The sequence below is a fragment of the Ursus maritimus genome, unplaced genomic scaffold (genome assembly GCF_017311325.1).
Source record: "Ursus maritimus isolate PB19 unplaced genomic scaffold, ASM1731132v1 scaffold_2, whole genome shotgun sequence".
NCBI lineage: Eukaryota > Metazoa > Chordata > Mammalia > Carnivora > Ursidae > Ursus > Ursus maritimus.
In genome coordinates this window covers 63,184,889-63,211,128 of record NW_024424452.1, presented here as the reverse complement: position 1 = coordinate 63,211,128, position 26,240 = coordinate 63,184,889, and the positions used below count along the sequence as shown (strand labels likewise).

General features: G+C 38.3%; 1 protein-coding gene across 1 annotated transcript in view; it reads right to left on the bottom strand.

Annotated features, from left to right (window-relative positions):
- FMN2 (formin 2) overlaps positions 1 to 26,240 on the bottom strand; it is a 357,463-nt gene that overhangs the window by 149,938 nt on the left and 181,285 nt on the right. Inside the window, exon 6 of the mRNA XM_040636046.1 lies at positions 12,398 to 12,459. Within this exon, the coding sequence (XP_040491980.1) occupies positions 12,398 to 12,459 (62 nt within the window). The remainder of the gene's footprint in view (positions 1 to 12,397; positions 12,460 to 26,240) is intronic.

The window sequence follows — 26,240 nt, the reverse complement described above, 5'->3', positions numbered from 1 at the left end:
TAACCAAAGCTTTCTACGTATCAGTCAATGGCAACCCTGTTGTGTCTATTGCCTGGGCCAAATTTCTTGAGATCATCCTTAATTCCTCTTTCTCATAGTCTGTATCCAAATCATCGGCAAATTCTATTGACTTATTCTTCAAAATATTTCCAGAATCTGACCACTCCTCACGAGCTCCACGACTTCTACTATGGTCCAAGTCATTATCATCTCTTACCTCCTAACAGTCTCTGACATTTCATCGTGTCTCCCCATAATCTATTCTTCAGTAGTCAGAAGTTTCCTTCTAAAATCTAAATCCTCTGATTAAAACTCTGTGTGTTTTAAATTCCCATTTTGCTCAGAGTAAAAGTCAAAATCTCACAAAGGCCTATAGGACACTAAAGGAGCTGGTCCCTCAATACATCTTTGATTATCTCTGACTATGCTCCCCTCCCCAGCACCATTTCACTTGGTCTTCCCACTGCTCCTTGACTACATCAGACTTCCTCACACCTTAGGCTGATGCCATCGCCAGGACATCCACATGGCGTTTCTTCCTCATCTCCTGCAATTCCTACTTAAAATGTCATCTTTAGGTAACAATATTTTAAATTGTACCCACCAGCCTAAGCAATCTCCATTCTCCTCAAATTGATTTTTTTTCCCTCCGTAGTTTAAACATTATACAAGCATCTATTCTAGAAAACTCTACATTTGAGGTCTTTAAAATAATTATACTGACTTCTTATAATGACTATTTATATCCAAATATTATAAATATCCTAAAATTCTAAAATGACATTTCCATGCAATAATTCTTACGGTAAGAATTTTAAGTGCAAAAAACACATAAAAGGGCTACATATTCAATTATTTTTTAATAAGTAAGAAATAACAATATTAAGTTATAACTACATAATAGATAGTTCCTTGGAATTAGATCATAAACATATTTCTGAAAGTCTGGGTTTACCTCAACTGCATTATGGTAACATTTACAAAACTACAAAATACTAAATTGTTCTCACTATGTTAATAATTTGATTGAAGGTCTTGAAAGAAAACAAAACAAAACAAATTTGATTGAAGGAAGGATTCAATTAAAAATGCCCCCCATCTAAAGTTTACCATTTAATTAGGCATATATTATGACTGTACAGTCTTATTTTTAACTTTAAGTTAATGATTCCCTCAACTTATTTGATTATGCAACACATTTTTCATCACGACCTAGAAGAACAATAGTGTTTCACTTAATCTAGTTTAGAAAACACAATACTGGGGAACACATGCTTCCAAAAATGAATAAATTTCTTTTTGAACAAAAACCAAATTGTACAGTAGAGTACTAAATTCATTTAAATATTAAGTTTTTTCAGAAAAGAAAGTAATTGATCATAATTACACATATAAAAAGTACATTATGCTGTCCAAGATACAATACAAAATTATCTATATATAAAAAATAAGGAAAATATGACCACCTCAAAAAGGAAAATAAAACCTGGACATGCCAACACCAATGACTCATATGCTCAAGCTGTCAGACAAGATTTTAAATCAATTGTTATAACTATGTTCCATTACGTAAAAAAAATACATTGGAAATGAGTAAAAAGATAAGGAATGTCAAAAATAATCACAAAAAATAGAACTTTATTTATTAAAAAAGCAACCAAATGAAAATTCTGAAAAAGAAAATTACAATATTGAAAATAAAACCTTTTTTTGAACGCGTTGAAATAAAGATGACAGAGGAAAGAGTCAGTGAAAGCATCCAATATAATGACCAGAGAGAAGAAAATACTGGAAAACAAGTGAACAGAGTGCAGGGACCATTGTGAAAACATCCAAAGGTCTAAAATACGTGTAATTGGAAACTCAAAAGGAGAGGATTGAGAGAATAGGATAGAAAGAATATATGAGGGTTGAATGACAGGAGGTAGAGACTTTTCCAAATGTGATGGAACACAAATATACAGAATCAAGATGTTCATCAAAGTCAACCACAGTAAATAAAGAGAAAACAATGCCTAGACATGTCTTAATGTTACCATGAGAAAGAGTGGAGGCCAGGGCTAAGCAGGGCATGTTTAATCTGCACAAAGAAAGAAATGGTCAACTCAGACTTCTATATCCAATGAAAACGTCATTCAAAAATGAAAGTCAATAAAGACATCTTAAGATAAAAGAAAATGAGAGCTCACTACGGAAAGATCTGCACCCAAAGAATATTAAACACACTTCCTCAGGCTGAAGGGAAATTATACTAGAGGGAAACCTGATCTTTAAGAACAAAGGAACAGGGAGTAATGTTAGCAAGATGCTGGAATAAGAGGCTGTAGCCTCTTCTTCCCCACATGGACACACAGATTCAACAACAACACATTCATCAATTCACTTTGTGAGAAATCCAGAAACTAGGTGAGAGACTCCTGCACCCTGGGCAAGTATGAAGCAAGCCGTACTGAAACTGACAGGAAAAGCTGAGACACACTCTTGTCCTAATCTCCACCACTGGCACGGTGCCGTACAATTGGGAGACAACCCCCATCATCCACCTTCTCCCTGAGGAGTAAGGATTTTGGACTGCACAGCGAGTAATCCATTTTTTCTCTGCTTACTACCCAAGGGTCTGGCTTCTAACTCACTTGTCTCTGGGGAGTGACAGAGTTCAGCATTCACTGGTACCTATGGGGGCTACAGAGAACATAGCAGTAGTTTGAATGAGAGTACAGGCACTTGCATAGGTCCTCCTTCTGGCCCAGGGCACAGAGAATGGGCAGCAAAGTCCAGCTCCCAGCTCTCCCTAAGAAGTAAAGGAGTAGGACTAGACATCTAGCATCACAACTTTTCTGGCTCTTCCCAAAGAGATTGGCTTCTAACTCACCTGTCTCTGACAGCAGCATTCACTAGTCCTGAGGACGGTCCATGAACACGTAGTAGTTTGAAAAGCATGCAGGCTCTTGTCAAGCAAGCAGCCCCTTCCCCTGGCTCAGCACAGAGCAAGCAGGCAATAAGTTCTACCTCCCAGCATCTCTCTGAGGAGTGAAGGACTTGAACCATACATACAGCATCCCAACTTTTCAAGCAACTTCTCAAAACACCAGCTTCCATCTTGTCTGTCTCAGAGGACTAATGGGTCCTGGCATAGTCTAGATACCTGGAGGCCTCTACGATCAAAGATAGCAGTTTGCACTAGCATGAAGGTTTAAGAGGCAATCAGAATCTTTGGACAGATGATTGATAAGAGTCCTCTGTACAGGGCCAGGCTGTTTTGTCTAATGCACAAACACCAACTCAGGGAGTCAAGGAAAATGAAGAAATAGGGAAATAAGTTCCAGATAAAAGAACGAGATAGGTGTGCAGAAAATAACTCTAATGAAATGGATATAGAGGATTTACCTGATAAAAAGTTCAAAATGACTATCTTAAAGATGCTCACTGAGGTCAGGAGAGCAATACATGAACAAAGTGAGAGCTTCAACAAAGAAACGAAGTATTAAAAAGGATCAAACACAAATCATAGAGCTGAAGAATACAATAACTGAACTGAAAAGTTCAAAAAAGGGATTCAATCACACTTGATCAAGCAGAAGAAAGTGTCTGTAAACTCAAAAACAGCTCACTGGAATTAATCCAGTAGGAGAAAGAAGCAAAAAGGAAAACAAGATGAAAAAGATAATTTAAAAGACTTAGGTGACACTGTAAGCAGATCTATATATACATGTAATGGGAGTGCCAGTAGTAGACAAGAAAGAGAAAGGGGAGAAAGCTTATTTAAAGAAACAATGACTGAAAACTTCCAAAATCTTAGAAAAGATATGGCTATCCAGTTTCATGAGACTCAAAGAATCCTTCCCAAGATCAAGACAAAGGGGCTTATCCCAAGATACATTATAATCAAAACGTCAAAAGTCAAAGACAAAGAATTTTGAAGGCAGTGAGAAAAAAGTGGGTTGTCACAAACAAGAAAATCCCCATAAGGCAACCAGCAGATTTCTGAGCAGACACATTGTAAGCTAAGAGGGAGTGAGATGATATATTCAAAGCGCTGAAAGAAAAAAATTGCCAGTCAAGAATACTGTACTCAACAAAACTGCCTTTCAAAAGTAAAGGAGAGATAAGAACTTTCCCAGCTAAACAAAAACCGAGCAAGTTTAGCACCAGTAAAAATGTCTTGTAAGAAATGATAAAGGGAATTCTTCAACTTCAAATGAAAAGACACTAAACAACATATTGCGTATGAAAGTATAAAACCCATTGGTAAAAATAAACACATAGATCATCTGTATTACTCAAATGGTGGTGAAAAAAATCACTTTTAATACTAGTATAAAAGTTGAGAGACAGATGTATTAAAACTATAACCAAAAGTATAATAACTAATAATACACAATAGAAATATATGTAAATTGAGGGGCGCCTGGGTGGCCCAGCGGCTAAGCGTCTGCCTTCAGCTCAGGGCGTGATCCCGGCGTTCTGGGATCGAGCCCCACATCAGGCTCCTCCGCTATGAGCCTGCTTCATCCTCTCCCACTCCCCCTACTTGTGTTCCCTCTCTCGCTGGCTGTCTCTATCTCTGTCAAATAAATAAATAAAATCTTTAAAAAAAAAAAAAGAAATATATGTAAATTGTGAAATCAATAACATAAAATGTAGGAGGCAGAGAAATAAAAGTGTAGAGTTTTTACATGGAAGTAAAATTAAATTATTATCAGCATAATTAACTATAATGATTATAAGACATTTTACATAACCCCATGTAACCACAAAGAAAATACCTATAGGAGTTGCAAAAGAGATAAAGAGAAAGGAATCATAGCATATGAACAAGAAACAAAAACAAACAAAAACAACAATGAAACAGAAAGGAAGACAGAAAGAGCAAAGACAGACAAAAGATCTACAGGCAAACAGAAAACAGCTGCCAAGATGGTAACAAATACTTCCCTACCTATAATTACTTCGAATGTAAATAGATGAAACTCACCAATCAAACAGAGTGGCTGAATGGTTTAGAAAACAAGATGTAAATATATGCTATCTACAAGAGACTCACCTGTTAGATTTAGGGACACAGAGGCTAAAAGTTAAGTGGATGGAAAAAGACATTCCATGCAAACAGTAACCAGCAAAGGAATTTATACGTACGTCAGAAAAAAACAGACTTGCAGTCAAAAACTACTATAAGAGACAAAGCAGGTCATTATATAAGGATAAAAGGGCAAATTAGGAAGATATAACATTATAAATATATATGCACCATAACATCTGAGCGCCTACATATATAAAGCAAACACTGACAGATCTGAAGAGAGAAATAAACAGCAAGACAATTAATAGAAGGAAACGTCAACATTTCAATTTCAATGGTGAATAGACAAGCAGACAGAAAATCAACAACGGAACACTGGGTATGATTAACACCATAGACCAAATGGAGCAAACAAACACATACAGAATTTTTAACCCCACAACCATGGAATATGCACGTGTCTCAAGCACACACAGAATATTCTCCAGGAGAGGTCATACATTCGAGTTCATAAAACAAGTGTTTAGAAATTTAGGAAGACTGAAGTAATACCAAGTATCTTTTCTGATCACAATAGAATGAAAGTAGAAACCAGTAGCAGAAAGAAAACTATAAAATTCACAAGTAGGTGCAAATTAAACCAGACACATTTGAACAACCAATGATTCAAATAGAAATCAAAAGGGAAATTAGAAAATATCTTGAGACCAATGAAAATGAAAACACAACATATCAAAACTTATGGAATGCAGCAAAAGCAGTACTGAGGTGGAGTTCATAGCAATAAACACCTACATTAAAAAAGAAGAAATGCTGTCTCGAGGAAACTCCATAATGTTTTCCAGAGTGGCTGTACCAGCTTGCTAAGTGAATAAGTCAAGCAGAGAAAGACGGTTATCGTTTGGTTTCACTCATATGTGGAACATAAGGAATAGTTTGGAGGACCATAGGGGAAGGGAGGGAAAACTGAAGGGGAAGAAATCAGAGAAGGAGAACAACCATAGGAGACTATGGACTGAGGGTTTCAGAGGGGAGGGGGTAGAGGATGGGTTAGCCCAGTGATGGGTACTAAGGAGGGCACATATCGCATGGAGCGCTGGGTGTTATACGCAAACAATGAATCATGGAACATTACATCAAAAACTAAGGATGTACTGTATGGTGACTAACGTATCATAATTTAAAAAAAAGGGCACATGTTGTGATGAGCACTGGGTGTTATACGTGACTAATGAATCTCTGAACACTACATCAAAACCTAATGATATACTACACATTGGCTAATTGAACAAAATAATAATAATAATAATAAAGAATGCCCTAAAAAGAAAAAAATTTTTCAAACACTAAAAAGTGATATAAAAGAAGAAGAAGAAATAAACAACCTAACTTTACACTTTGAGGGACAAACTACAACAGAACAAATTACATCCAATTTTAGGAGAAAAAGAGAAATAATAAAATTTAGAGCAGAAATAAAATAGAGAATACAGAAACAATAGAAAAAAATCAGTGAAACTAAGAGATTTTTAAAAAGATAACCAAATTAACAAACTTTTAGCTAGAATAACCAAGAAAAAGAGAAGACTCAAATAAATAGAACCAGAAATTAAAAAGACACCACAACTGATGCCACAAAAATAAAAAGGATCATGAGACAACTATGAAAAATTGCAAGCCAACAAAATGGATAACCTAGGAAAAAACAAATGACTTCCTAGGAATATACAACCTACTAAGGCTGAATCAAAAAGAAAAAGAAAGCCTGACCAGACCTATAACAACAAAGGAGAATGAATCAGTAATCCACAATCACCCAACACATAAAAGCCCAGGACCAAATTCTACCAAATATTTATTTACTTATTTTTAAAGATTTATTTATTTATTTTGAGAGAGAGACCGAGAATCTCAAGCAGACTTCCTGCTGAGCATGGAGCCCAATGCAGGGCTCGATCCCACCATCCTGAGATCATGACGTAAGCTGAAATCAAGAGTTGGATGCTTACCTGACTGAGCCACCCAGGTGCCCCCCTACCAAACATTAAAGGACACAATATTAACATTCAAAAACATGAGTTGTGTTTCTATGAACTATCTGAAAAGGAAATTAAGAAAACAATCCTATCTACAATAACATCAAAAAGAATAAAATATTTAGGCATAAGCTTACTTAAGGAAGTGAAAGACTTGTACACTGAAAACTATAAAGCCCTGATGAAAGAAAGTAAGGATGACACAAATAGACATTCTATGTTCATGGATCAGAAGACTAAATATTGTTGAGATGTTAATTCTGCCCAAAGCCATCTAAAGATTCAAGGCAAAATCCCATCTGTGGTTGCACTTGTCTATCTTTCCTTCTCTCTCTTTCTGAGTGTGTGGGTACATGAACCAGAGGGAGGCATCGTTCCATCGTGAAAACTGGAGGGATCGTAGCACACTGCCTGACGCTTAGTTAGCACGCTGTACATATTTTTAATGAAATAAATAATGAAGGAAAGAGAATAAATTATTTTTCTTTCTTTTAAACTTGGAGGACATCTGAGCATGCTTTGACAAGGGAGAGATGGGGGAGGAGACAAGTACAGAATGAGAACAGCTCTCTGGCTGGAACATAAGAGGACACAAGGGTATTCCTAGAATATTTTTAGATAAAAAGAAGGTGGTAGTGACAAATGAAGACAGATTGGTGCATATTAATCGGATGGCATAATCTCCACATATAGGTGACTCAGGAACCTGGGAGTGTGCAAGGGAAGGGAGCTGGAGTGATAAACAGCCTGAATATTTTACTGGGCTGAGCTTCTGTTTCAAAGAGTTCATTCATTCATTCATTCATTCATTCATTCATTCCGCACCATTAAATAGCATCAAGAAGATATAAAACTTCTGTTACAGTTGCATGGGTTGCTGGGCTGCCCCTATCTGATATACTGTAGATGAAAATAGGTAGAATCCTAGTCCCCTTGGGAATAGTAAACTCACTGGTTTCATGTAGTTAGAACTGTACCTTCTCTTGGATATGCCCTTGTGTGATTTGGAGTAGGAGAGGAGGGACAGAGTATTAAAAGCATGTTTATATCATGTCATGCTGAATGAAACTATGGCATATTTTAATCTAGCTATGATATTGTTGTAAAGTTTGAGGACAGTCTGTAGCAAGTAGGAAGGACACCCACCAAGGTACACAAGAGATGTGCATACCCACAGCACACTGCCTTATTTTTATCAGTCACCTGTAAACACACAACCTATTAGCAACTAAAATACGTAGAAAAATTATCTGCACTGTGCACTAAAAATAAACTATAACTGGGTCCATGGTCTTGGGTTCATCCTGGATTCATCCTGAAATACATACTATTTAGTATCAATTGAGAAAAGAAAGCCCAAGCTTCCTGTCAGTCCACTGGATGGACACTCAAAAGATTCAAGGTAGTCCAAGAAAAGGCAAGATTTCTCTAACAACAAGGGGCTCTTGAGGCAGTAATCTCCAAAATTTCATCAACATGAAGGAAACAAACATGTAGGTAACATGCACCAAAGTATTCAGGGTAATAGGGGCTAATGTTGGCAATGTATTTGCAAATGATGAAAAAAATAGTTCTTTGTATCCCACCTGCAACTTTATTGTATCTTTGAGATTGTTTCAAAAGCTAAAACAGATTTTTTAAATGATTGTGAGTAACGTAGTATCATTCTGAGTTTTATAACTTTTGAAAAGTATTCTCTATTAATTCATGTTGCTTGTAAACATACAGGTACTTCCTCTACTTCGCTTGGCAAACCCTTGAGACCCTGGAGGAAAAGGCTCAGTTCCACCCTATGTGGCCCACAGCCCTTTGTCACCCTTAACCCTAACCAGTCTTAGACGTAACCGTATGCAACTTGACAATCACAGTTCTGTGCCCAGACTAATTTTTATTCCAAAAAAATGAAAGCGTGATAGTATTGAGTAGTCTAGAAAACTCCCTCTCCATCCGTTTGATGGTGACCAAAAGTTGATGTTGTTATTCGAATTGTTAGAAACCCCATTTATAGATGAGAATAAGGAAACTGAAGAATGAAGACCTACATCTGTTTAATTGTGGTGCTGGAACCTGAACAGAGTTCTTACGACTTTTTAACCCCGTGTTCTTTTCCACCGAAGAGCGCTACCCCAGGTCCTCCTGAAAGCTCTGCTCAGTTATCACCACAGTCTGGGAATTCTGTGCTTCCGCACAGTCCTTAGGGGAAGTGACCAGGTGTCGAGCCAGCTCAGAGTCGTAGGAACCTCTCAGTGTCTTATTTTTCTAAAAAGGGTTAGATAACAATAGTATTTCTTCTTCATCAATCATAGGTAAGGCACTTAGAGGATTAAATGAATTAACACACATAAGGGACTTGGAGTAATGATTGGTGCATAATAGACGTTAAACTATTACTGTTTCTAAAAATTCAGGAAGTTTTAGGAACCTAAACAACTGAAAAGAAGGGATTAGAAATAAATGCATCTTGGGACATGTGGGTAGCTCAGTTGTGAAAGCAACTGCCTTGGGCTTAGGTCATGATCCCAGGGCCCAGGATGGAGTCCTGCCTCAGGCTCCTTGCTCAGCAGGAGACTGCTTCTCCCTCTCCCACTCTCCCTGTTTGTGCTCTCTCTCTGACGAATAAGTAAAATCTTAAAAAAAAAATGCATCTTGCATGAATAGGGAATATGTATTTCAATTGTTTCTTAATTTAGGGGGATTTCCTTGCTTTGCTATATGCATACTCATTCGCTAAGTGAGGAAGTCTTTATCTAAGGGTGTTGTATATTACTCAAAAAAAAGCACAAATTTTTGCCTCAGCATTTATCCCCAGAAAACTGAAAAACCTAACATAAAAACAGGTACCCAGTATTTTCTACTTAATGACGCACAATTCTTAAAATACCAACATTTTTAAAACCTCATTTACCCTTTTGAAAGTGTCAACCAAACTTTTTACATATAGCAGGTTACGGTCAATTATGACTGGGGTTACCAGACCCCACTGGAAAGAACCATTAATTATTTTGCACATGAAAACCTCTTGTTACTAAAGAAATGAAAATAGCACAAATAGATGTTCAATATAGATCATTATTTCCAGTGGGCATCAATCAGTTTGAACAGGAAAACTGTATCTAAAAACCACATGATAGTCCAAAAGAGGTTTTCCTATCCATTCATAAATTCATATAAAAACATTTATTTAACAAGTACTAAATACTTCCTATATGTCCAATAATTCTTAACCCTAGATGCTGGGGATAATGCCATGGATAAAACAAATATTTCTCCCTCTTTTGACATGTAGTTTAATGGAAGTTAACTGGGAATTGGCATGAATTCTATTTGTATATGTTATATACAATTATCTATTATTCATAACAGATTAAGTTCCTCTACTATAGACGGCTGTTAAAGACATCTAGCCTGTTACTGCTGGGACTAATATTACTGTGAGCTGTCCCCACCATTGTGTTTTCCTGACACCATGAAAGCCTGAACCACTGTTTCACAATAACAACAATAAAAAGAAAACCACAAATTTAACCAGTTCCAGCTAATACTCATTCAACTTTCACAAAGTATGATGATAAGAAATTAGACACAAATTCTGGGTAGCTATCTAGTTTGTTCAGAGCTAGAAATTTATATTTCATGAAATTAATTCGCTCTGAAAGGCTGAAAACTACCAAATAAAATACTCTGAATCACTGCAAATTAAACTACCCTCATAAATATACTTGTTCCCACTTCTGTATTTGTTCTGTATATATTTCTGCACATGATAGACCAGGATAAGACATTCATATGTCTTCATATAATATACATACATGTACACACACACATATAAATAATGTGTATACCTAAGCACTTGTATATATGTATGTGTAATGTATATTTAAGAAAAACAGTTAGCCATATACCAACATCATACATCATTATGAAGTGTTGAAGCAATTACTTTCCCTGGTATTTCCTCATATCTTCCTCATGGCTTTCCTGGTTGGGGGAGAGTTGGTATCAAAGATTCAAGAGAAATGAAAACTCTCTGTATCTATAAATGGATATATTTTAAATACCCATTTCACTGGGACACTAATACACTAAATACATATTTATTTTTTCCAGTTTTCCATCATGTAGTGACAACTACATAATCAACCATGCCAACCTCCCCTCTCAGTCTTCATTAGTGACTCCATCAAACTGAGCCCCTATGCTCACCATGCTGACCAGGCACCACCTCTACACTTAATCAATAGATTCTATGTGATGTACCACAGGAAATATTTTCTCCTACAGAGGTCTAAATTTCACAGGGGAGACCACATAAACATATGTTTTAAAAGTACCAAGTTCAACAATGGACAAGTAGTTCAAATACACTGTTCCCAAGGGAGTAGTCAGGGAAGAAAGTCTGCATCCCGTTGACCACGTGTATCTTCCAGAGCCAGGAAGTCTTTGACTTGGGGCTGAAAAGTCAAGGACCAATATAAGGCCATGCCCCTAAAGAGAACAGAGGCTTAAATACTAGGCACAGCACAGACAAGAGCAGAAACAAAATGACAAAAAAAAAGAGAGAGAGAGAGAGAATCCAGAAATACCAGGTACAAATAGGGCCACACGGAGACTTTCACCTAATTATAATCAGAAGTACTACAAAGGCCCTGATAAGATAATTACTCTCTTACTATGTGGATCAATGTTATTTAATGCCACGCCCCATCTAAAACCATTTCATTTATCACCACATAGATCACACTTCCCAAAGGCACTGACTACATCAGGCTACAGTCGTACTTCTCTGTTACTTATACTTTTTTCCTGCCAACTTCAGAAAAAGTGCTGCTAAAAGAAAGCCTGAATGTCCCGCCACTTGGTCAAACAAACGATGCAGTTGAGAGAAATGGAGCCAGAGTGAATTAAACCCCGGCTCTACCACATTCGCTGTGTGATTTCCATCCATCTGACCTCGCTATGCCTAAACTTCCTCATATATAAAATGGGATAATAACTGAACCTCCCTAGAGTATTCACGTGGAGATTAACTGGGTTAGTGCACAGAACAATACTCAGTTCAAATTAACCTCTACGTAAGTACTGACTATTGTATTTCAAAAGAAGGGTTGTGAATGACCTCACATACAGCATACTTTGAACCACAATCTTTGACATTATGAGACCACACACTTGTCCAGGAGGTTTCCAAGAAAGTATTTTAACAAACTGATACTTAAGTAAATTCAGTGCTCCCAGATCAATTTTTCTTAAAGGACATTGAGGCGATGAGTCTAGATGTACATATTGGCAAGTATTGTGTATGTATTATATACTCACACATAAAATTCCTTCTATTACTCACATTCTCATAGAGAGCTTGAAGCGTCTCCAGATCAACCACAGAATTGTCCAAGTTCACAACAGCTGTGGAAAAAAAATACAAAAGAAAGAATATAAATTGCCATTTAAGCCAGCTGTGAAAAGATGTCTGACTATCTTGAGCAATAGTGACCGTCTCCAGAATAGTGTTCTAACTTCAATGCACCCACTTACTCCACTACCAAGACTGTGTCTGAGGAATTTCAACAGGGGTAAAGTGTAAAGCTTTCACTTGTCCCTCAAATACAAAATCCCATGAATATGACACAGTCAAAGGTCAAAGATAAACTGTGAGTCTGTCTTTCAAGGTCCAACTGTGTGAATTTGAAAAATTCACTGAATACTAGAAAAACGGGCAAATCACTCCTGTTACTGCCACATCTCATTTTGTGAGATAAATGCTCATAACTGCCACAATTCTTAGACTTACGACAAAAGTTAAATTTAATCACTAAACTGAAGGACTTAATATAAGAATGAAAGATACATTTTCTGTTACAATTCTTTAAATTGTTATAATCAAAGGACAATTCACTGATTATGGTATTGAGATTAAGACAGATATGCCCTTAAAAATCCATTCTTTTTTTTATACAGCTCTTTTTTTATCTAATAATAATTTTTCATTATGTTATGTTAGTCACCATACAGTATATCCTTAGTTTTTGATGTAATGTTCCATGATTCATTATTTGCGTATAACACACAGTGCACCATGGAATACATGCCCTCCTTAATACCCATCACTGCCTATCCCCAAAAATCCATTCTTATGTAAAACTTATATGCTTATGCTTATATAAGGAAGAAGTGTCATGGATAATCAAAAACTGCGAGTATGTTCTTAAATGCATTTGTTTTGGCCTGAGCAGCATTTTGGATTTTGGAGTCAGTTTTATAACTCAGTTTGGGCACAGATTAATCAAAAACTTTCTGCATTACCTACATACATATTAGCTGGAAAAGATGTGAATTTGCCCTGATCAGATTTGTGCCAAGTAGCCAATGAAGCTCCTATGGGATTAAAGATTTCTGAGAGAAAAATCAAAAAGTAGATAATCACAAATTGGTTAAACTTATTTTGATAATTGAGGCATTTTACACTGTCTTTTCTCTCAAAGCCTAAAGTACATGAGACGTTTTCTAGTTCATTCTGGCAAAATACCAAGAAAGAATTTAAAAAGACAAGTAGGAAATTGAAGCATATGACAGATGAGAAATCTAAGCAAGATAATTTAGCATTTCTATTTGGAGCTGGGAACGGAGCCCAGATTCACCAACAGAGATCACAGTAAGTAGAATACGATACTTCCACCCTAATAATATTCCACTATCTCCATTTCCAACAAATTATGTCTCAAATACCAATCTAAGAATTTGATTAAGATTTTCAGACAAATCTTTCACTTCTTAGACCACATAAAGCAAACATATCACAATCTGTTTAATGACTCAAAGTGGTAAAACCAGCCCAACTAGCTTTGACTGTATTTCAGAAATTAATTAAAAGGGATTAATAAATGATTTTCACTGGAGATAGTATAGCTATAATGTAACAAAATGCATAAAACCCAAATGAAGATAGCAAATCCATGTGTGAATTATCCCTTTGGATCTGTACATTGTCTAGGCCTTAAAGAAAATCTTACAGTGAACCCAAGATCTCTGACTTTGGAATTCATTAGATAATAATCCAGTATTTCTACATTCCTCTGGTGATACAGCAAAAGATTGATGGGAAAACAATGAAAGAAATGCCAGTAGTCAACTTAGTGTAAGATTTCATTGTCGGAACAAGGTAAAGACACAATAAAATCATTCATACTTAAGTCAAAACTCTTTGTAAAAGACACAATTGTCCTCTGACATTATCCAGCGTTTTAAAACATGTTATTATGTTATTCCTACAAGTGTTGCCCACATGAACCGTTGTGCGTCTACTGAGGCTTCTCATCTGTTTCTCTCACACAATGGCAGGTACTGAAGAATGTCTTGATAAACGTCATGTGGTCCTAATCATAGGTATATGGTCCTAAGTAAGTCCTCAAAAGTTCCTAATCCATGAAACCTCACTTTTTAGTCATCCACAAGGAAACCTCCATGGAAAGAAATACTGTTACTATTTTTCCACACAATTTTCTCTTGGTTGGCTCTGCACTTGAGAGATGCTGACACAATTTGATGGGAATTGCAGTTTTGAGAGAACAATATAGTCATGTTTGAGTAGCTGAAAATTAGAGAAGATTAGATACTGGCAGATGAATGGATGGAATGAGAGGAGTTCTAGATGGGAAATAAAGGCAAAAGAAGTAATTCGGGAAAGCTTAAGGTTATTGAGGTGCTATATTTACTCAATTTAAAATGCACATTTTAACATTTCAGAAATCAAGACTCAGACTAAAATTCACATCTTACTGAATATTTAGTGGTGTCTTCTAGTGCTCCCCCCCTTAAAATCTGTGTGTTTTCAACTGATAAAATTCTAAAATCAAGGAAATAAAACAATGCATCCACTCACGCAGTCAATAATATGTAAAGTGTTCTCAGCATTCAGGGGCTATCCTAGCTTCCTACGTGGGTTAACAGCGACTTGAGGATGTTCTCAGTCACTCACTCAGCCTCGAAAGGCTGCAGACAACTAGATGTGCAGAGACCACTCCAATCAGATTTCTAGGTATGGCCATGCTGAGGAATTTATAGAATAGAAATAGAAACGCACATACATTTTTTAAGGCGGCAAAAGATTCAAGGAAAAAGCACCTCACAAATTCCCTGATTCCATGAGCAAAATTTCAGCCTTCTTTGAGACAAAAACATCTTTTTGGAGATTATTTCAAGGTGATAGTTCCTCTTTTCCCCCAAAAGGGAATACTATGTTTATGGGATGGTTTATTGATGTCGGAGGAACACAGAACACGGAATCAAACTTAACTGGGTTTAAATCTTTCTTCACCTGCTGCATCACTTCAATAAGTTACCTAACTTGACGAGTTCTAGTTTCTTTATGGGGGAACAGGGGTGAGGGCAAAAGGAAATCAAAGAAAATATTAGCAAGAATTTGGGTTTCGTAGGGACCAAAGACAGGAACAGGAGAAAGGATCCAGCCTGTAGTTGGTTAATGATATTTCCCTCTTTAAGTTTTCACCAAAGTTCAACTCTTCTGGCTCTAATATGTTTTATTATCTGACGCAAAGTTAAGCAAGTTCCTTTTTTTTCCTACTTGTGTTTTGTGTCCTCATAAACAAAAAAAAAAAAAAAAAAAAAAAAAAAAAATCCACCTGTATCTATTAAGGGGTATGCTCTCACCTGAACAATCAACTATCACAAAGAATGACTGCCTGGCTTACAGCTACTGGGTATCATTCATCGAACTCTGTCTTTTTTACCTGGCATTTAAACTGTTAGGCATAAGACTTAGATTTCAGAACACAAATAAACCCCAAATTTGGAAGGATATTCAGTGATAAATCTTCCAGATCTTTCAGATTGCTTTATTCTCTAACATTCAACTAGGTGCTAATGTGATTATACTTCAGATTAGAAGCCGAACATTTCACACTCGTTTCTTCCTCTTTGCTCTAAGACTTTTGGGAGCAGCCACCGTTGTCTGGGACTCATCACACTTCCCACCCAGACATTCCCTGCAGGTCTACCAAGCAGTTTTAATTGTTTTCCCAAAAATATAAATAAATTTGTTACTTTGAATTTAGCCAAGAAGCACCTGTTCTGTTTTTATGTAGAAGAGAACAAGGACTAAGAAGGTGTTGAAAGGAAATTCTAGACTTTTTTGCATATTAGAAGATTATTAATTTATTTGTAAAGTACACAGACTTTCCAGGATTAGAACATATGAAGGTTTTTACCACTCTCTTTAAACAACCTATAAATAACCATGTGTTAATAATCACTCCAGATCGAAATGGATAGCATTTTTATTTTTAAGCTTAGACTTTTATAAAATGCCAAGGATGTGGTAATTAAGTACAAGAACACAGTGCTCTTTCTGGCTTTCCTACCAACAAGCTGTGAATTACTGCTCAAGTCCCTAAGCTTCTCTGAGACTTTATCAAGTGGGATAAAAACTTTTGTCTGTAGTGTATGTTTATCATGTGGAGAAAATAAGTAATTTTATAGTAAGAAGGATAATTCAAGAAGCCTTGGAATAATTTATGTAATTCATTTAAAAATGTGTATTATCTGTGAACACATTAGTTTGAAACTGGAGATAGGGCTGGGAATGTGTTAGATTAAAATTAGGTTCAGGATTAAACATTTTTTTTCAGTAATCAGAAGTTAAGACCATAAATAGTTCTTTAATCCATGAACTCCACTGGTACACATTTGCTGGTAGCCCATGCACGCCTCGTTACAACGTTACAAAATGCACTCTTCGTTAACCACAATGTTGCAAAATGAAGAGCAAAATAGCCTATTTTAGAACCAAGTAGTCAAGTTAACCTAAGATATTAAAAATATATCAAAATGAACTATGCTGACAAAACAAAATCTACTTCCTTTTGACTTTAAGAAGCTGCATCACATAGGATTCTAGATCCAACACGGGAAATGATGGTATGCTGGACATGACCCTGGGCACACAAGCACGTGAACACGTGACAGGCACATTCCCTGGACGCTCGGGCTTTGCTATTCGCGCTGCTTCTCTGACACCAGCAACGCGGGCGTGTTCTAACACCAGGACGCCAAACCACTCACAGACTAGAGGGTAACACATCGGTCTGAATTTCTGCATAACAAGAATCCCGTCTCTGCGCTTCCGATCAAAAGAGTGCATAAAAGGGAAAGCACCGTATTTTAAGAGGTTGTGTTAAAGGAAACTCAGTAAAACAAAAGTTCACAAAACATGATTAGCCGAATTCATAAATGAGTCGTATATTTGGGCAGCCAGATGAAGCAGTTCGCTTTACTGGTGTAATTCAATACGATAGAATTACTCTTACTGAATGCAATACTTTAAGCCACGGAACACTGCTACTGCTTGACTTACTCTTGTTTTGTGTTTTTGTTGTTGTTGTTTTGTTTTGTTTTGTTTTTTTAAGCTGGGCTCTCCCCAGGGGGACAGGACAGCCCTGAGGCTGCTTTTGATGGCCCCTTCCCTCCATTGGCCCTGAACATTTATTTACTCCAGTCCCAGTGGTTCTTGCCTCAATCCCTCTCTCACATGACCTGCTACCCTGGAGGTAGAGACCCCTAAAAGTAGAAAACCTCATGGTGTTTATTACCAAGAATATTAGTTATCAATTTCTGCACGGCAAATTACACTAAAGCTTAGGGCTTAAAATCCATTTTCGTATTATCAACAAACACAGTATCTGTGGGTCAGAAATCCAGGTGCAGCTTAGCTGGGTGCCTTTGCCTCACGGTTCTCGTAAGACTTTAATCACGGAGTCGGCTGAGGCTGGCATCTTCTAGGAAGGCTCCGCAGGGGGACCCATTCCCAACCTCACGTGGTTGTCGGCAGGATTCAGTTCCCGACTGGAGGCTTCAGCTCCTCACTGTCTGTTGGCTGAAGCTGAGCCTCAGTCTCTTGCCAGATGTCTCTCCACAGGGAAGCTCACAAGGAGACAGCAGGCTTCCTTCAGCGGAGAGAGAGGGGGCGTGCGAGGTAAGGCCACGTTGTCTTTGTGACCTAGTCTTAGAAGTGACATCTCATCTCCTTTACATTCTAGTCATTATGAGTCTCTAGGTCCAGCCCACACACAAGAGCATTAATACCAGGTCTTCGGAGGCCATCTGAGAGGCTGCCCACAACCCCAGGTTGCTAACTCTGGCTCTTTGTGGCTTGGATTTCAAATCTCAACTTGTGGTTCTCTATTATTCTCTACCATGTATTAATTTTATCCAAGTTTTTGTTTTTCTATCTGGTTCTAAGGGCACAGAAAAAATGGGGAGGCATCATAATTTACCAGAAAGAAGAAATGCACGAGTCAGGAAATCTGACACGAATCAACTGAAGTTCCTAGTCTCAGTGAGATTGAGTTTATCTGAGGCATGATATACAAACATATGGAGACATGAGATAATATTGACAGACCCTTCCCTATAGAACTACACGATCATGCCTAATTTATTGTTGTGTCCCTCACCATATACAGAAGAACCTAGTACACAGAGGCTTGGAAAAAATCTTTGAAAAAATCTTTGTTGAATGTAGACACGTTGAAATAGGCTGATGTTAGTAATTCCTGAAAATTAACTGTACCTTTAACTTGACTGGACAAGCTGAAAATTCCTTGAGCTCAGCCTGATTGCTCTTTCATAAACAAATAACTTCATTCTAGATGACTTTGTAGCGCAAAGACATAAAACACAAAGATAAGACTACATGGTGTCCTATCATCATCTGACAAATAGTGTTGGGAAGCAGAGGGACACACTGGGCTCTGAAGTCAAACTGGCTCCACCACTTCTCATTATCTGTGTAACACACGGTGCCTCCATTGGCTTGGAATCTGCAAAATGGACCTAATAAAAGCACCCGCCCTATAGGATTCTTGCAGGAAATTATTCCAGTAAAATGCCTAGAAGCGGTGCCATGCTGATGGCAAACACTCCGAAAATGTTGACTGTGTTTCTTGTTACCACAGCCCCTTTCACATTCCTATGGGAAAAATATTTTACCAATCTCTCTCCAAATCAGTATTTTGGGAGATTTTAGACAAACTAGGTTGAAAACATTGTCAGCAAAAAGAAAAAAATGACAAATTCACTTGTACCAATAGTAACATGGGAGACTAAACATGTCTCACCCACAGGGAAACCATCAACACTGATTTCGGATAAGGTATATGGGAAGGGAGCAGAGGGAGCAGAAGCTTAAACACAGAATAAATGCAAATCAGTCTGTATTTACAGTTCATGCCCTCTTCTCACTGACAGAGTAAGAAGGAGTGTAAGGGCTTAGAGAAACCAGCTTTGCCCCATTTGAAATTCAGAAGCCACAGGAAAAGCCAAGATGAGTTAGCTTTGCAAATTGCTGAGAAGCAAAGCAAAGACCTTTGTTCAAGTAGAAACTCGTCTTAAGTAGCAGAGATCAGAAGCATCTCTCATTTAAAATGGTTCCAAGCTTGTCATCATCTCCTAGCCACTGGGGACCAAAATTTTCTAAGAGATCTCTTTAAGGAATTACAAGGGACTCATCATTATACTTTCAAATTGGGAAAAAGGACACATGTGAAGATAATTTCTATCTCACTGTACATTTCAGTGGAATTAAAAATTTCACCTTTTGGGGGAAGAAGTTGCTGTTCACTTGTCTGACAACGTTTATTATCTCTTTTGTAAATGAACTATAAACCATTTTGGGGCTCTGGAGATAGGAGCTCCTCTATCACAATCTGGCGAAGTGGAAAGACATTCACGTATAAATATACAGCGATGTAAGCACACCACAGAACTTGTGCAAATGGGAGACAGATAATGCAATTGTCAAGTGGAAAAGAACCTCAAGGTACCAGTTTGAAAGTGAACAAATAATAGTATAAACCCTAATAGCATTGAACTGTGATATACACGTACTGATGGAAGCATCTTTGACTCGACAGCAGACACGCATCCCGTTCTGCTCTCACCCAAAGTTCCGCTCCAACCATAGTAAAGAGATTTTCTAAAACATAAATTCAGGGGCGCCTGGGTGGCTCAGTCAGTTAGACATCTGCCTTCAGCTCAGGTCATGATCTAGGGTCTTGGGTTCGAGCCCCGCATTGGGCTCCATGCTCAGCGGGAAGTCTGCTTCTCCCTCCCCTTCTGCCCTCCCCCACACTTGTGCTCTCTCTCAAATAAATAAATAAAATCTTTAAAAAAAACCCATAAATTCATAAGGACGGAAAGAAGGGGTGGTGACAGCAACAAAATACGGAAACTAATTGTACCTAATTCAGCAGACCTGCAAATGAAGAACCCACCACTGTCCACAGGAGTTCTGAACCCCAACTCAGAAGGCCAAGGAACTGGCAGCAGCAGAAAGCTGTCCAACTGAGGGTAAACGGGGGAGTCCCAGAAACAAGGGCTTCTGGGTGAATGGTATCTGTCCATCAGTTATATCTCCATTCCGAAAATGCCCTCCCCAAGTGTGTCAGGTTTATTTTCTTGAGAAATTACAACAAAGTCTCTGGGCAGAAAGACACCAAGCACAATTGTAGGCAAGGGCACTACACCGAAAACACGGGCAACACGTGCAGTACTGCCATGTTGAAGACACAGCTCCTCTTCCCCCACCAACCCACACCTCCAGCCAGCTCTCGTCCTCCATTTGGGGCCAGAAAACTGTCAGACAGACCTTTACTCTCTCAGGCCAGAAACTGGAATCTCTGGGGAATCTCACCACCCCAAGAGGAAAGAACAAAAGACTCCGGTGTTTCCCCAACAAATAATGTACCCAGATAACAATACACTGAACTCAAAGTCCAACAGCGTGTTAAGAAGGCTCACAGCTTCTCACCAGCTCTTACCTCTCCCACTTTTAAGCCAGGACAGCCAAAGATCAAGTCATCTACAGAGTGCCTCTAACGCAGATACTAGAGACCAGAAAACAGGGGAGGAACACACACACGCACGCACGCGCGCGCGCTTCCCAAAGTATGCCAATACCCATTGTCCCACATTCTTCTCTGCCCTTATCTTCTTAATCCCACCCTACTGAGATTTTGCTCTGATTACTCAGTCACCTGTGATTTCAATCCAAATGCACATTTCTCCAACCTCAGCAGCCTTTGATACAGTGAGTAATTCCTTGCTCCAGATACACATGCTTAATTTGGCTTCCAGGACGCCCCTCTCTTCCTCTTCCTCCTGCTTGCAATGCTCCCCACTCTTCATTCTCCTTAGCTGGCTCCTTCTCTCCCCTACCTCTTATTATTGAAGGGTCTTAGGGCTTGATCCTTTCACCTCTTCTCACCTCCATCTACTCTCCAACCTTGGTGATCTCCTCCAGTCCCATGACAGATTTGGAACATTTTCCTCTCTAGCCTCCAACCTCCTTCCTGAACCCCCTGCTTATAGAACCAACAGCCTTCTCAGGTAGCTCACCTGGAACTCTAGGGGTAGACCCATGCTGCCCATGCTCTCCCAGGTCTCACATGATGGAGACTCCATCTGCCAGATGCCCTATCCTTAACTCCTTTCTTTTGCTCCCATCCCACATCCAGTACATGACGAATCCTCCTGGTTCTACATCCCAAATGCGTGCAGACTATGACTTCATCTCCTCACTGGCGTTGCTACCACCCTGTTCCCAGACACTCCCAACGATTGCCTGGATTACTGCAACACACTCCAAACTGGAAAAGGAAAATGATTCTTCACACATAAAAACAGCTATCATAAACAGAAAAATTCATTAGAAGGTATGGCAAATAAATGTGAGAGTATTGCCCAAAAGTACTTTAGAAAGAGGAAAAAACATTAGGAACAATAAGCCAATTCAGGAAGGTCAATATCGCAATAATAGAGGAGTTTTAGGGAAAAAAATATATTTTTGACCAGGTCCTGAGACGAGATCCCATACACTCCCTTCTAACCATATTCTGCCGGATATATGGCACCTGGCTCATACTCTAGTACAGCCAGATCCCCACCCTAGTGATCTCTGTAGTTACAAAATTCATTCATGATGTTGCCTAGTCCCCCAAAAGTGCTCTTAAAACTTTAGGGACTCTGAAGCTAGAAGAGAGACCATAGGTTAGAAAGCCTTTTCAGCTTATTTTCTCTTGTAAGCTTTTGCCTAATAATAGAAATATTTCCCTCTTCTTGCCCAACTAAATTGTTGGTTCTCTCCAGGTTTTGCAAAAGTAACAATGTGCGGAGGAATACATACATAGGTGAATGAAGATGTGCAAGAGTGATTAACACAAACTGGGGACAGTTGAGGAAGGGAAGGAGATTTTTAAAGAGAGTATCTAGATCCTGGTGGAATTAAAGAGGAATAAGAGCTGAATTCCAAAACTTCTGATGTATTAGGAAATGAAATGAAGGACACAGAGTCAAGGTGAGAGAAAAAAATGTCATTCGTCATGTTGTTTATAACTTAGTCCCCCCCACCTCAAGCTTAATCGTTTGGCTCATTTTAGACTATTGTGGGGAGTGATGTCTGCCATTCAGATAGAGTGTAGCAACAAAGACATCTGAAATATGAATAAATTCTTGACAATTAGCCACTTGATAATCTGGCAAAAGCACTAAATATATTTGCACTGGTTAAAAATTGTTTTCAGCCATAAAGGGAACATCTGAGTAAATAATGACTTAAATAAAATTGAGATAGGTTGGCATTGATTCAGAAAGTTTAAAAAAAAAATAAGATTAGGGACAAAAAATTTTTATGGTCTTTAAATTCCTATTCCTCATGTGGAAAAACAGTTGCTATAGCTCCATCCATCACTTTCACATTCCAGGCAAAATTGAGGGAAAAGGAAAGCAACAAGAAAGTATACGCAATGCCTATTAAATATGAATTCTTAGCAAATTTCTACTTATGTCTCACGAGCCAGAATAGTTTCCAATGGTTACCTAAAATGGAGGGGAAGCTGAAAAGTGTGAACAATGTGGACAAACCACTAGCTCTAACAAAACAGCAATTTCAAGCTCCAGCCTCAGTTATCTCTGAAACATTCCCTAAGAACCATGGCTCATAATGACACCCTGACCTCTTGTTTGAACCCTTTAACATAAATACAAACCACCTGATACATTTCAGATATTCCTTCTTTTGTATAGAATTATGTGCTCTTTGCCTCCAAGGAGATTTTAAATAGCCTGAAAGCAGGGATATTGCCTTGGATATCATCGGCTCACACCAGAGTGTTCTACGTAGAGTAGAAAACTCAGAAAAGCTTATAGTCATAAAAACAAAGTCATCACTGAACCTTCAGAGAGAAGCCATGATAGCCGACCTTAAGAAAGAGACACTACCAACCACGTATCTGTGCTATCGGTCCCAGCAATCCACGAAGCAGCCACACCTGAGGAAGCAAAAGCCAGATACTGGCATGGGCGGTGATATCCGCTGCCGACAGTACTATAATCATAACCATCCACATGGTAATGAAGGAAGAAAACGAGACATAAGGAGTAACAGGTATCTCCAGAGGAAGGAGGCTTCTCTTCCTCCCTCACGACTGCAGTCTGTGGTGCACGCAAACAGTCAGTGTTTATGCTCTCAGGAATTTCTAGCACTGCTTTATGTGTCCTGCCGGGAAGATATAAAAAGCAAACAAGAGGGGGAGAAAACAGTGTAGGTAGAAATGTCCAGGGCCATTATCCTTACATTTTTATTTGAAATTCAATAAAGCATAGAAACCTTTGGTGCGTGCCTGTCATTGTACAATCTGACAACAGTGGAATCAAGAATCCTTTATAAGGAAATACTGATGTGGTAATCCCCAACTGAAAATCCGCACACCTGGGGAGTCACTTAAAAAACTGTCAAAATGTATTATTTAACAAAAAATTCCTAATGATGCAGTCAAGCAACGCTAAAGATTTTTGTTTGGTTTTGCTTGGCTTAGGTAACCAAACATCTCTAACACGTTAAAAGTCTAACATTTCTCCATAACGTAATAAAAAACTAAAAAAAAAAAAAAAGAACTGACTAACATTTCTCAGAGAGGAAAATCCTTGGTACCATAGTCACCTGAATTTCACACTTGATAAGAGGATGAAAGGAAACACTACGTTTGCAGTGTTCACACACCCGACCACCGAACGTGCTTGAGCACCTGGGCTTGTCAACCACGTACACCCAGGCACGCCTGTACTGTGGGAACCTTGCCAGAGGACATGTTGCTACACGTTTTTAACATACATGGGAAACACACAAGTTCTTGAATAATATTTCAAGTAATTCTAGATTATCTAAAGACCATAATAAATTTAATGGCTAATATACCAATAGCATTCTTTTATTTTTTTTTTAAGATTTTATTTATTCATTTGACAGACATAGAGACAGCCAGCGAGAGAGGGAACACAAGCAGGGGGAGTGGGAGAGGAAGAAGCAGGCTCCCAGCGGAGGAGCCTGATGTGGGGCTCGATCCCATAACGCCGGGATCACACCCTGAGCTGAAGGCAGACGCTTAACAACTGAGCCACCCAGGCGCCCCTACCAATAGCATTCTTTTAAAGATTCCAAATTAAAATAGTGGCACTCCATTCCTTATATTTATAAGACTTCTAAATTTTATTATTGCTCCTTCCATTCAAGTCCTTGGTCTAGACATTAATGTATTTATTGAGAGGCTTTAATTTACTCAAATAAGTCAAAAGTTTGATTTTTTTTTTACCAAAATTACTTGAAACATTAAACCTCAGTGCTTTGAATTCACACCGACCTGGATTAAAAACATGGATCTGCTAGTGTATGGTCTCCTGGGAGAGACTTGGTAAGCAATCTCAGTCTCAGTTTATTCACATGTGAAATGGGTCTATAATGGTGTTATTACCTCCCTCAAATGGTTATTGTCAGGATTAAAGGTAATTCCTCTACTGCGTGGCTATCGTCCTTGCTATCGCAGGCACTCAAAAATGGGAGGTTCTTAGTTCTCTCTAAATGTCTCAGTATCATATACACATTTGTAGAAATAATTACTCTTACAAAACCACATACTTTAGAAATGAAAATATATTTTATGTTATTGTTGGACCTTAAAAATAAAAGAAAAGCAGCGTATCAGCTCTCAGGTCTACATACAGTTGGGCTAATTCTCAGATGTGCTGGAGGCTGAATTCAAGTACGTGAAGATGTGCAGAAAGACAAGGGGGGAAATGGGTTCTTTTCAACCCAGCAAGCAGCGTATAAATCACCCTCTGGGCAGGAAACACACAGAAGTCAGTACTGTCTGACACCGAGGGACATGGTAACATCTGTTTACTACCCATCACACATAAAGTAACTGCCATTAAACAGTATAACATTGAGAGGGAACCATTTAACTGTAAGTCAAAATGCGTTCACTTCAGAAATTAAACAATGACAAAACGTTTGTATTTATCTGCAAAGTAAACAGTATCTTCTTGAAAACATCATGTATTCCTTCTCTGAATGAGTACTCGTGGAGCTCTAACTCCGGGCCGGGCAGTCTCCCCCGCCCTGGGAATGCGGTGGTAACCCTGACAGACACTTCCTGCCCTTGTAGCGTACATTTGATTAGCAATTAAAATGATGTCTGCCCTAGAAGGGAAGAAACTTGCATTTTTATAATAGCCTATTAATTTAGAAATCATATACATTTATACTATCTTCTCTTTTCAGGCAGTTTAACCTGGTGGGAATTTGTTGTAAGGTACAGACAATAAAATGCCAGAATTCTATAGATTTTGTACTTAGGCTACTGGTACCTCTCAAGCACACTTGCTTCTTCAAGGATAATGACATAAGTTACTGACTAAGTCAGTAGGCTTCATACACCTACAGGCCTTGTTTATAAGAGCCGTACAAGTTAAATTGTTAGAGAGCAAATGCGTTTTGTTTGACTCCGTATGTCGCCTTCTTGTCTAGGCAGGGGGAAAAATGGATACGAAGACTGGAATCCTTTTGGAATAAAATCTTTAAATGCAAACATGATTGCCATTGGAGACTGTTTAATCTCGCGATATTGTATTTCATTTCTGGTTTTGAAGAGGTTTGTTGACTTGACCATCCTGGGTACAACTCAAGGCTTATCTCAACTGTTTAGATAAGATTTATTTAACTTTGGCAGGTGACAAAATCTAGGGTGTGGAATAAAAACAGTAGGGGGAAGAAACGACTGGCATATTCCCAGATGGTATTTATTTCAAGCATGGTGTACAGATGAGCAGAGTTTCAAACA